Source organism: Lathyrus oleraceus, chromosome 5, assembly GCF_024323335.1.
Source record: "Lathyrus oleraceus cultivar Zhongwan6 chromosome 5, CAAS_Psat_ZW6_1.0, whole genome shotgun sequence".
NCBI lineage: Eukaryota > Viridiplantae > Streptophyta > Magnoliopsida > Fabales > Fabaceae > Lathyrus > Lathyrus oleraceus.
In genome coordinates, this window is record NC_066583.1 from 146644074 (window position 1) to 146656832 (window position 12759).

Genomic DNA, 12759 nt, shown 5'->3' on the forward strand with positions numbered 1-12759 from the left:
TGAAAGAGATTGAGAGAATCTTCCGTGTTATGGATTGTACTCCAGCTCAGAAGGTTCGGTATGGTACTCACATGCTAGCAGTCGAAGCTGATGACTGGTGGCTAGAGACTCACGAGAGGTTGACCGCGGCAGGTGAAGTCGTTACTTGGGATGTATTCCGTAGGGAATTTCTGAGGAAGTATTATCCAGAGGATGTCCGTGGTAAGAAGGAGATTGAATTCCTTGAGCTGAAGCAAGGGAACATGTCTGTCACGGATTACGCTGCGAAATTTGTGGAGTTGTCCAAATTTTATCCTCATTACACTGGTGCTGGTGCTGAATTTTCAAAGTGCATCAAGTTTGAAAATGGATTGCGCTCTGAAATTAAGAAGGCTGTTGGGTATCAGAAGATACGCATTTTTACTGAGTTGGTTGATAGCTGCAGGATATTTGAAGAGGACAATAATGCTCATTACAAGATTGTCAGTGATCGCAGAGGCAAGCAACATCAAAACCGTGGCAAGCCGTATGATGTTCCAGCTGGAAAAGGGAAACAAGTAGCTGCTCCGGCTCAGAGGACTAGTAGGGGAGGTGCTCCTACTGGTATAGTTTGCTTCAAATGTGGTCAGGCTGGTCATAAGAGTAATGTATGCACTGCTGAAGTAAAGAGGTGTTTTCGCTGTGGTAAGACTGGGCATGCAATAGCTGATTGCAAGCACAAGGAAGTGATTTGTTTTAATTGTGGCGAAGAAGGGCATATTGGAAGTCAGTGTCAGAAGCCGAAGGAAGGGAATCAGTCTGGAGGCAAGGTCTTTGCCTTATCGGGTTCTGAGACTTCTGCAGATGATCGTTTGATCCGAGGTACGTGTTATATTAATGGCTTTCCTCTTGTAGCTATTATTGACACAGGTGCGACTCATTCCTTTATATCTTTGGATTGTGCTGTGAAACTTAAGTTAGAGATATCTGAGATGTTTGGAAGTATGGTAATTGATACTCCTGCGAAGGGTTCAGTGACTACTACTTCGGTTTGTTTAAATTGTCCTTTGAGTATTTTTGGTAGAGACTTTGGGATGGACCTAGTGTGTCTTCCACTAGCGCAGATTGATGTTATTCTGGGTATGAACTGGTTGGTGTTTAACCGAGTTTCTATCAATTGTTTTGATAAGACGGTAGTCTTTCCTGAGATTGAGGAAGGAAAGAGTTTGTTTCTATCAGCAAGGCAGGTGAATGAAGAAGTAGCTGATGGGGCAGAGTTGTTTATGCTGTTAGCAACTTTAGAGGCCAAGGATAAGATGGTGATTTGTGATCTAGCCGTGGTGCGTGATTTTCCTGATGTGTTTCCTGAAGAGGTGAATGAATTACCACCAGAACGCGAAGTGGAGTTCTCGATTGATTTGGTACCTGGTACTAGACCGATATCGATGGCTCCGTACCGTATGTCTGCTGTTGAGTTAACTGAATTGAAGAGTCAGTTGGAAGATCTGTTGGATAAGAAATTTATTCGTCCGAGTGTGTCACCGTGGGGTGCGCCAGTGCTATTGGTTAAGAAGAAAGAAGGTACTATGAGGTTGTGTGTGGACTACAGGCAACTGAATAAAGTGACGATCAAGAATCGGTATCCTTTGCCGAGGATTGATGATTTGATGGATCAGTTGGTTGGTGCAAGTGTGTTCAGCAAGATAGATTTGAGATCTGGGTATCATCAGATCCGTGTGAAAACTGAGGATATTCAGAAGACTGCCTTCAGAACAAGGTATGGACATTATGAGTATTCTGTAATGCCTTTTGGTGTGACTAATGCGCCTGGAGTATTTATGGAGTATATGAATAGGATTTTCCATCCGTACCTAGACAAGTTTGTTGTGGTGTTTATTGATGATATTTTGGTGTATTCGAAATCTGAAGAAGAGCATGCTGAGCATTTGAGAGTGGTTTTAGAAGTTCTACGAGAAAAGAAGTTATTTGCTAAATTGTCCAAGTGTGAATTTTGGATAGAAGAGGTTAGTTTTCTTGGCCATGTGATTTCAAGAGGTGGTGTTGCTGTTGATCCTTCCAAGATAGAAGCGGTATCTAAGTGGGAAGCTCCGAAGTCTGTTGCTGAGATTCGAAGTTTCCTTGGTTTGGCTGGTTATTACAGGAAGTTCATTGAGGGATTTTCCAAGTTGGCGTTACCGTTGACAATGTTGACTAGAAAGGGGCAAGCGTTTATTTGGGACTCAAAATGTGAAGAAGGTTTCCAAGAGTTAAAGAGAAGGCTGACTACTGCTCCTATTCTGATATTACCGAGTTCGTCGGAATCATTTGAAGTTTTCTGTGATGCTTCATTGTTGGGTTTGGGTGGCGTGTTGATGCAGAATAAGCAGGTTATAGCTTATGCTTCAAGACAGCTGAGGGTTCATGAGAGGAACTATCCGACGCACGATTTAGAGTTGGCGGCTGTAGTGTTTGTTCTGAAGTTGTGGAGGCATTACTTGTATGGGTCAAGATTCGAGGTTTTCAGTGACCATAAAAGTTTAAAGTATTTGTTTGATCAGAAAGAGCTGAATATGAGACAGAGGAGATGGTTAGAGTTCCTGAAGGATTATGACTTTGGTTTGAATTACCATCCGGGTAAAGCAAATGTGGTGGCTGATGCGTTGAGTCGGAAATCATTGCATATGTCTATGCTAATGGTTAAGGAGTTGGATCTAATCGAACAGTTTAGAGATTTGAGTTTGGTGTGTGAGAGTACTCACAATAGTGTTAAATTGGGAATGTTGAAATTAACAAGTGGTATTCTGGATGAGATCAGAGAGGGTCAGAAATCTGATGTGCTTTTGGTTGATAAGTTGACTCTAGTGAGTCAAGGTCAAGGTGGAGAATTCAGAATTGATGAGACTGGTATTTTGAAATTTGGTAGTCGGGTGTGTGTTCCGGATGTTACCGAACTTAAGAAGAGTATTCTTGAAGAAGGACATCGTAGTGGGTTGAGTATTCACCCTGGAGCTACGAAGATGTATCATGATTTGAAAAAGTTATTTTGGTGGCCGGGAATGAAAAGAGATATCGCGAGTTTCGTGTATTCCTGTTTGACTTGTCAGAAGTCGAAGATTGAGCATCAGAAGCCGTCTGGGCTAATGCAACCGTTGGCTATTCCAGAGTGGAAATGGGATAGTATTAGTATGGATTTTGTTTCTGGTTTACCGAGGACAAGTAAGAATTTTGAGGCTATTTGGGTGATTGTGGATAGATTGACGAAGTCGGCTCATTTCATTCCGATCAGAATGGATTATCCGTTAGAAAAATTGGCTGAGTTGTATATTGAGAAGATTGTAAGTCTGCATGGTATTCCGTCGAGTATTGTTTCGGACAGAGATCCTAGATTTACATCGAAGTTCTGGGAAGGTTTGCAGAAGGCTTTGGGAACTAAGCTGAGATTGAGTTCTGCATATCATCCGCAGACTGATGGTCAGACTGAGAGGACGATTCAGTCATTAGAGGATCTTTTGAGAGCTTGTGTTTTGGAAAAGGGAGGTGCTTGGGATTGTTATTTGCCTTTGATTGAGTTTACCTACAACAATAGTTTTCATTCGAGTATTGGTATGGCACCGTTTGAAGCTTTGTATGGTAGGAGATGTAGGACACCTTTATGTTGGTATGAGTCAGATGAGAGAGTCCTATCCAGAGTTATTTGCTTGAGGTATGTTTTCGAGGACGAAAACTCTTTTAGTGGGGGAGAGTTGTAACACCCCAAATAAAGAAAAAAGAATTATTTAATTAAGTTGATAATATAATTATTAATTTAATTAAATAAATTGGATTATTGGATTATTATTATTATTATTATTATTATTATTATTATTATTTTGGAATAATAATAATTGGAATATATATATAAGTGGGAATAAAGAAAAGGGTTTCATTCTTAACAAAGAAATTTCACGTGAAACTCAGAGAAGCTGCAGAGAAGAGGAAAAAGGGCAAAGAGCCGAAAAGCACGGTTGAGGAACGGAAAAGCTTGAAGCTCGAAGAATTGCCGGATTATCTCAGGTAAGGGGGGTTTATCGTCGTTTAATGGGTATTATAGAATAACATGTCATGGGTAGTGAGAAGCCGTTGATTTTAACCCTAATTGGAACTGTATATGCTGAAATTGACGTTGGATAAACCGTGTTAAAAACTGCAAAGTGAATTGATAGTTGTGTGAGTCGTAAATGTTAGACTATAGCACGGATCACCATTAAAAACTTGATTCGGCACTACTAAATTACAGACAATTTAGGTTTTCTTAGAAAGGGTTTAGATGCGGAAGCGGCCGGAAAACCTGATCTGCGTGAAGCTAACAGAACTTTGGAATAATTCAGAAAATCTGAGTCTGCGCGCGAGCGGTCGACCATAGGGTCGGCGTGCGCTGACCCGTGAGGCATGCGCTGACTGCATGCGTCGACGCATGGTAGTTTTGCGCCGACCAGTGAGCTAAGCGTCGACTGTATGCGTCGACGCATAAGGTTTTGCGCCGACTCCCTCCAGTTGAGCAGAGTCTTTGCAGAATGGAAAATAGTTAATCTTTTTATGTTGTAAATGTGATTGGTGATTGAACCATTGTAGTTAATCGTGAGGAATAATTTTGTTGGGTTTTATGTTGTGAAATGTTGATGCAAATATGTGATAAGTTGTTTTATTGAAAACTCTGAGTTGTAGGCTGATGAGCCAAAGTTGAATATAAGTTGTTTCGTTGAAAATACTGAGTAGTAGGCTGATGAGCCAACGTTGATTTTAAGTTGTTGTTGTTGAAAAAGCTGTTGTGTTGCTGTTGCTATTATGTTGTTAAGGTTGCAAGTCGTACATGCCATATACATTCATATGCATTAAGTCGGAGCTTTTGCTCACACCACGTTGGCCTGGATTGGCAAAATTATGGGGCTGTTGCTCACACCACGTTGGCCTGGATTGGCAAAAATTATGGGGCTTTTGCTCACACCACGTTGGCCTGGATTGGCAAAATTTTAAGTTGAAAGTTGAAGGCTTATGCCTTGATGCCCACTAAATTGGCAATGATTTTAAGTTGGGAGTTTTACTCCAAATGGTACCACATGCATGAAGAGTCGAGTCTCATTGAGTTGCATTTTATGTTGTTATTGAGTTGCATTGTATGTTGTTATGGAGTTGTATTGACGTTGTGATTGAGCACGATATTTTAGTTGATATGCCGTAAATGACTGCAGGATATAATTAGGGTGATTTAACGTGTAGAATTACTTAACATAACATGATAAATTATAATATTTGTTATATCGATTGAGGAACTCACCCTTACAGCTATATTTTTCAGGTAACGAGCAGTGAGTCGAATAGAAGTTAGTGCTTGAAGTCTAGGGTGGTTAGAGGGTCATGCTCTGATAGATGTAACATCGGGACGGGATGTTTGAACCGTTGAATAAATGTTAATTTTGATGAATTACAGACGTTGAAATACTTTATCCGCTGCGTATTGTTAAAGAAGTTTTACGTTGAATAAAATTGAGCAATGACTGATTTTATATTGACTTTTGTGGAGAAGTTGTTATGTGACACCCTTGTTTGTGTAGTTACTCTGATAAATAATTGTTGTTGTTATTGAATATTTGGGGTATTTAGAAGGGTGTTACACTAAGCATACTCCGCACCATGTTCAATAATTTTCGGTTTCTTCTTTCTGCAACACCATTTTGGTTCGGAGAACCGGGCATGGTGTATTGGGCAATAATCCCATGTTCTTGAAGAAGCTTAGCAAATGGACCAGGTGCTTGTCCACTCTCATTGTATCTACCATATTATTCACCACCCCGATCTGATCTCACTATCTTTATTTGTTTTCCACACTGGTTCTCAACTTCAGCCTTAAAGACTTTGAAGGCATCCAATGCTTCATATTTATTGTTAAGCAAATAAATATTCATATATCGTGAGTAATCATCTATGAAAGTGATGAAATATTTCTGACCATGTGCATCCATATCAGGACATCATATGTCTGTATGAATTATTTCTAATATACTTGAACTTCTATTGGCACCTTTCTTAGACATGTTGGTCTGGTTTCCCTTAATGCAGTCAACACAAGTTTCAAAGTCAGCAAAATCTAGAGTATTAAGTACCCCATCTTTTACTAACATTTTAATTCTCTCTATGGAGATATGTCATAATCTCCGATGCCATAGCATAGAAGAATTCTCATTAATATAACACCGCTTAGTGCCAGTTTGAATATGCATTGAACTATAAATGGATTCGATTTGTAAATTAATACGATAAAGACCATCAGACAATATACCATTCCTAACACATTCCGAATTATAAAATAATTCAAACAATGTGTCTTTAAAATTAAAGGAATATCCAAAAGGTACAAGTCTAGAAACTGAAATTAAGTTTCGTGAGAAACTTGGTACATAAAAAGTCCTTTCTAATTTCAAAACAAAACCATTATTCAAAATTAAATTGCAAGTTCCAATGGCTTCCACATGTGAGCCCATCCTGCTTCCTGATAGGACAGTCCGCTCACTTCCCACTGGCTTCCTTAGGTTTTGCATACCCTGTAAGGAATTTGTTATATGGATTGTTGATCCAGAATCAATCCACCAGGTGTTAATATTAACATCGGTCATACTAGATTCATAACAAACAAATGAGAATAAATTACCTTTCTTCTCAAGTCATTCTTTGAATCCAGGGCATTCCTTCTTCACGTGTCCTCCCTTTTTTACAGAAGTAACACTTTGCTTCTTTCTTGATATCACCTTGCGGTGGTATTTTGAATTTCCCTTTCTGATTGACTTGTGACTTGTCAGTTTTGAAAGCTTTGTTCTTCCCGCGAGTTCTTGTCAGCAATGCACTCTCACTCTGTTCCATTACAAGCCTTTCTTCTTCCTGAACACATATGGTCATTAATTCATTGATTGACCATTTGTCTTTATGTGTATTGTAGAAGATCTTGAAAGGCCCATACTCAGACGGAAGAGAGTTCAAAATATAGTGCACCAGGAAGGAGTCAGACATATCAACCTCAAGTTTCTTAAGTTGAGCTGAAATGTCACGCATTTTCATTATGTGCTCACACACACCTTTCACACTGGTGAGTCGGTAGGAGGAAAATTTCATAATTAATGTGCTTGCCAAAGCCTTTTCAGAAGTGACGGACTGATCCTCAATGGCTTTCAACAAATCATAAACATTCTCATGCTGATCGACAGAACCACGTATTCCACCTGTGACCTTAGTCTTAATGAACATCACACTGAGCCGGTTGGATCTCTCACACCGCTCATATAGTGCGATTGCAGCTGGAGTACTTTCATCTGTAATTCCAGGTGGTTCATCTTTCCTAATAGCATAATCTATGTCTATCCATCCTAGATGGAGGAGAATTATTTCCTTCCACACCTTATAGTTATCTCCTCTGAGCTCGGGAATATCACATCGGATATCAGAAAAATTAACAGGTTGAGAAGCTAAAAAGATAAACAAAATTGATGTCAAAATTTGAGGCATAAATATTATCCAAATTGTATGTATTATCAATATAAACATAGCATAAAATAAATCTTGCAACATAAAAATTACCTATGGGCTAAATTTTAATGTAATAAGATTTTAAAAAAAAATTGCCATAGATTTTTCAAACCTCACACTTAACGTGCATGATATAATTTTGTTTTTCTATCCAAAATTAATATTTTATGATAAAACTATCAAATTATGTACCAATTCATAATTCGTGTGGGCAAGTTATGAAAATATTTTGACATTTTATCCCAATTAATCATACAAATATAATAAAAATTCCTGTAGGATAAAATTCATTATACCATGTATAATTAATTATAATTTTATGTCTAATAATTTATGTGATGTCAAAACTTTAAAAAAATAATCTCAATTAATTTAAGGATGTTGTGGCTAATTCAAATTAATCAAAATTATAACGATCACTAGACATAGTAACTCAATTATATGAGAGAACAAAAATAAATAAATAAGATCTCTTATACAACTGCTTAACAAAATAATAACATTATAAATCAATTTTATTTCTTTGCACAAATTTAATTCAAAGATTAAATAATAAGGCATAATAATCAGTAAAAATGAAATCATATGGATATGAACAGAATCAAAATACATGTTTAACAAAGCAGCCCAGCGGTAACATTCATGAATGCCATACTGTTCACGCGATTACTGTTCATGCCATTACTGTTCATGTCATAAGTTTCTAGAAAAAAAAATTAGAAAGTAAATTATTTAATCTTTTGATATGTTTTGAAATATAATATTCTAAAATTCAAAACTCAAAATTAAATTACAAAAAAATATCGAATATGGAAGAACCATTCGAAAATAAGGCAGAGACAGTAGATGCTCTGATACCAAATATTAGATTAATATATATATATATTGATCCTATGTTCCTGATAACAAAAGAACAATAAGATCACTAAAACAAAATGCGGAAATAGAATTAGAGGTTTTACCTCCAACCATTGTTGCAGTGTTGTGAGTGCACTGCCTTTGATTCTTCCAAGCTCTTGCTCTCTCAATATAGATGGTGTATTTCTTTTGTGATGAGAGAAAGCTTTGGGGACCAAAGACTATTTATAGGCTTGATTCTACCATCAAGAATTTAAAGTCATTAAAACTCATTACCACCCAATTAAATGGTCATATCAATTTACATTAAAACCAAAATAAATCATACCCTTTTCAGAACCAAAATCCCAAAACTATGGACCACATTAAATTGGTTTTTTTATTATTAATACTTATTATAATAAAAATAAGAAACCGTTACATTTTATACTCAAACACACAAACAAGAGACTTCATTTGCTCAAACACTAAAGTAAGAGATTTTCTTTACTTAAGCATACAAGCAAGAGACTTCCTTTGCTCTAGCACATAAGCAAGAGACTTCTAATGCTCAAACACTTAGTAAGAGACTTCTAATAATCTACTTAAAAGATAGATAATTGTAGGGAAAATACACTTGATATACAACCAAAGGTGTATAAAGAATACATAATAAATAGACTCTTTTAAGACTTAAGAATTTCTAAGATATATAAGGATAAGAAATCATAAGTATCAACTTGTGATTTTATATTGACAAAGTGACTTCTCTTTTGATTTCAATTGGTGTATTTTTCTTCGATTCTTTTAGCTCATTAAATAGAGAAGAAAAAAAGTCGTTGAAGATGCAACACAATAGAGTCCTTTGAGAAGCTTCAAAAGAGACATTGTGATATTTCACCAAATTTTCAAATTAGGTAAAAACTAGTTTAAAAACCCTTTGCTACAAAAGGAATTAGCAGTTGTATCCCAATAAACTATATGAAGAAAACATAGTTTAAGTCTTCACATGACAAAGTATGTTCATAGATGAACACTGGCCTATCATGGTCACCTTGGTCCTTGTGCTTTGACTGGCTCAGGTTCTGATCATCAGAAGTAGACTTCTCTAAAGTCTGGTCTTCAGATGCTGACTCCTTCATACTATGATATTTGAATGTGGACCTCTTTAGAAGTTGACTTCTTCAAAGTCTAGTCTTCAGCTCATGATCCGTCAGATTTTGATATTTAAGCTTCTCATTGAATGTTCATAGTCAAATCCAATACTTGGATTCTAAATGAAAGTCTATGATCCTGCACACTTGAACAAACATTAGTATACCCATTTCTTCTTTAAATACTTTGTTATCATTAAAAGCTAAGGGATATGGGACAAACCAATTTTGTTCCAACAATCTCCCCCTTTTGATGATGACAATCATAAGTATTTAAGAATAATGGTTGATAATTTTAATTAACTAGTTTACTTTAGGGTATGATGTTTGTTAGCCCCCCCTGAGTCTAACAGTCCATAAGGTGAGGTTTGTAAGCTCCCCCAAAATCATATCTAGGTTAATTAAATTTAAACAATTAAATAACATATATAGTTATTCAAAATTTAAGCAAGATAATAACTGTGAGATATAGTCCGTCCTTTGTCATCAACAAAAATAATGAAAGGAAATATAAAAAATATTGAAGAAAAATATCACATGACCAACAAATTAGTCAGAGTTTAGAAAACATGATCAAAAAGACAATGTTTGAGATTTTATCAGATATGGATAAAAATAATATAAAATCATATTTGATTTCTCTTTTATAATTTTCTTTTGAGAAATAAATTGAAAAATGGTTAAAATGGTCGGAAACAACTTCTTCAATTCTCAAGATGGTCAAAATAGATTATGGCAACTAGACTTTTAAGAGGAATAAGACATGCAAGACTAGGGAGACGTGCTTGAAGACCAATAATATCTCTATCTCAATGTCCATTGGTGCATAATAATCAACATTAATTTTGCTTCATTAAAAACTCTCTATAAAACCTGTTTTCCAAAACCATCAAGGTCATAAATAATTCCATATATCTCTTCTCATAACAGAAAACATGAGTAAGTTATCCAAGAATTCCAAGGAGAGTTCTTCCAAAGAGATTAACAAGGTTGTCAATGATGGTGAAGGACGAAAGCTCAACAAGGATAATCTAAAAAAGGTTAGAGTTTCAAAGTCATCTGCATGAGCTTCTAAAGTGGGGAAGATATCAGTCGCTAAGATGAAAAAGCTTAAGAAGAGTCAGGATCCAACTTTTGACTTTGATTAAGATGCTGATGAAGACTGGATGAACTACCTCAAATGCCATGCTTATTTCCCTGAAGAGTTTGAAGATGAGTAGTCTATGTAGTGCATCTTGTTCCTTAAGAGAATGACTCTGGAGTTGTAATGATTTCATATTAATGATAATATATCCTTTTCCCTTTGCATTAATTTCTTTTGTCACTAGCATCTTTTTAGTTGAACCATCAAGAGGAATGTTTTATAGAAGTTCTTAAACCATTTCAACCAATTTTGTGATGTGTGTGTTAAAAATATAGTGAGTATAAAAGAAATTTAAACACACAACTATAAAAGAAATAATTTAAGGGAAAACAAAACAAAATTTTATTTTATCCAAAAACACTTATTCCCAAAGATAACACGAACATTTTTGTTAAGAAAAAGGAAAAAGTATGTGTTAGCTCATAATTTCGATGCCACTGTAGAATTACCAAAAGGGAAATCCCATGAAGAGATGTTTTCGACCATGTAGAGATGTTTCAATAGGATTTGGTATTAAAGAGATCCAGTCAGGTAATAAGGGCCAACATACAGTTAGGACTTGGAAATAGTTCTTCAAGTGGTTGAAGGTGGTTTTTGGTTGGAGATTCAAAATTCAAATAAAGGAGGAACGGTGCTCTTATCTGAAACTGCTGAAGGTACACGTGGAGCATAATGGATATTTGCATCCATGCAAAGTGCCATGTGTCTGAATGCGATTGAAGGATCGTTAGAAACGATTATTTCAATTGAGTATAAATAAAGGGTCTCAATGTTAGGATCAAGGGGTGTCAAAGTTTGTACAAAGTCTATAAAATTTACCAAGTACCCGTGTGAAGAGGAACCACAAATCAAGAAATGTTTGTTTACACCATTGTCAGTTATTTTGAAGTAATACAATTTACCTTTACTTTTCCAGAAATACATCTCTTTACTTTTTTATTTCTAACAGTCTTTTACTTCTTTATTTCAAACAATTTTAATACTTCTTCATTTCGAACACTTGCATTTGCTACTCAGTTATCAACTGTTCCTTTTACAATTTTTTTCTTTAATTCATATTAGCCTTTTACTGTCTAAGTTTAATCATCAGTTCCATAGACACTGTCGAAGTGTTCATAGTTACTAGAATTCACTTTAAAAAACAATTAGCACATGTCCTAGGATCAATCTGATCGATCAGGTGAGTAACCAAATTTAGTAATTTGGAAGATCGACAGTTGTTTACCAAATTTCACAGTAAACAAATTGGCACGCTCAGTGGGACAGTGCTAACATTTTTGGAATTGCCTTTATTTCTGGTTGTTAATTCATTTTGTTTTTGGAAAAAAGTTTGATATATGTTATTAAGGAGTGGTAAAATAGCCATAAACAACGAACAAAGACCAATGAGAGAATCCCATACGAGGATGTAAAATTTAGATGCGCCAGATAACCAAAACTCTCAAAATCCATCAACCAATAACATAACGCCCCCTTCTTCTTCGATAGGGGCAAACACGACCATAATGCACGTGTTTGAAATAGTTCCATCCATGGCGAATTTGATACCAACATATTCGATCTCCCATACTGAACCGATTTTAACTTACATCGGGCCTAGGGGGCCTCCACATACTCCCCCACCAATTGTAAATATTCAAAATAGGCCTTTGGTACCTCCTGGTTTCTCGATACCATTTGGTGGTCGAGAACAGCCATATGGAATGCCAACTTCAGTGATGGCCAATTTACACAACGCTGGTTCGACTTTCTCAGAACCAGTGGTTAACATGAATTCTCCAGTACAAGGATCTGGGGTTAACATGGGTCAAAATAACCAATCTTCAAGTTTGAGACACCAGACACGACTACCTAGTCTTACCAATAACTCCGCAGTAGTGTGGAGACAATAGATGGACGAAAGTAATTATGAGATGGTTCAAATGTTGACCCAAACATTGACCACCGTATTAAATCCTCTGATACAAAATACAGCTCAGTCGAATCAACAGATGATAGCGCAGGTGGCGCGAATATCTGAATTCCTGGGTGTACCACATCCCCAGCGACACCCTCCCAAGGAATGGGTAAGAGAAAACCAGGGGGCAACCTTCGAAGAAGACCTTACGATCA

The 12759-nt window shown here is 36.4% G+C and overlaps 1 protein-coding gene across 1 annotated transcript; it reads right to left on the minus strand.

Moving 5' to 3' along the window:
• Positions 1 to 6651: 6651 nt before the first annotated feature.
• LOC127079330 (uncharacterized) lies at positions 6652 to 8484 on the minus strand. The gene is made up of 3 exons (XM_051019728.1): positions 8475 to 8484; positions 8168 to 8215; positions 6652 to 7451 (listed from the first exon to the last, which is right to left on the minus strand). The coding sequence occupies exons 1-3, from the start codon at positions 8482 to 8484 to the stop codon at positions 6652 to 6654; spliced, it is 858 nt and encodes a 285-aa protein (XP_050875685.1).
• Positions 8485 to 12759: the final 4275 nt, after the last annotated feature.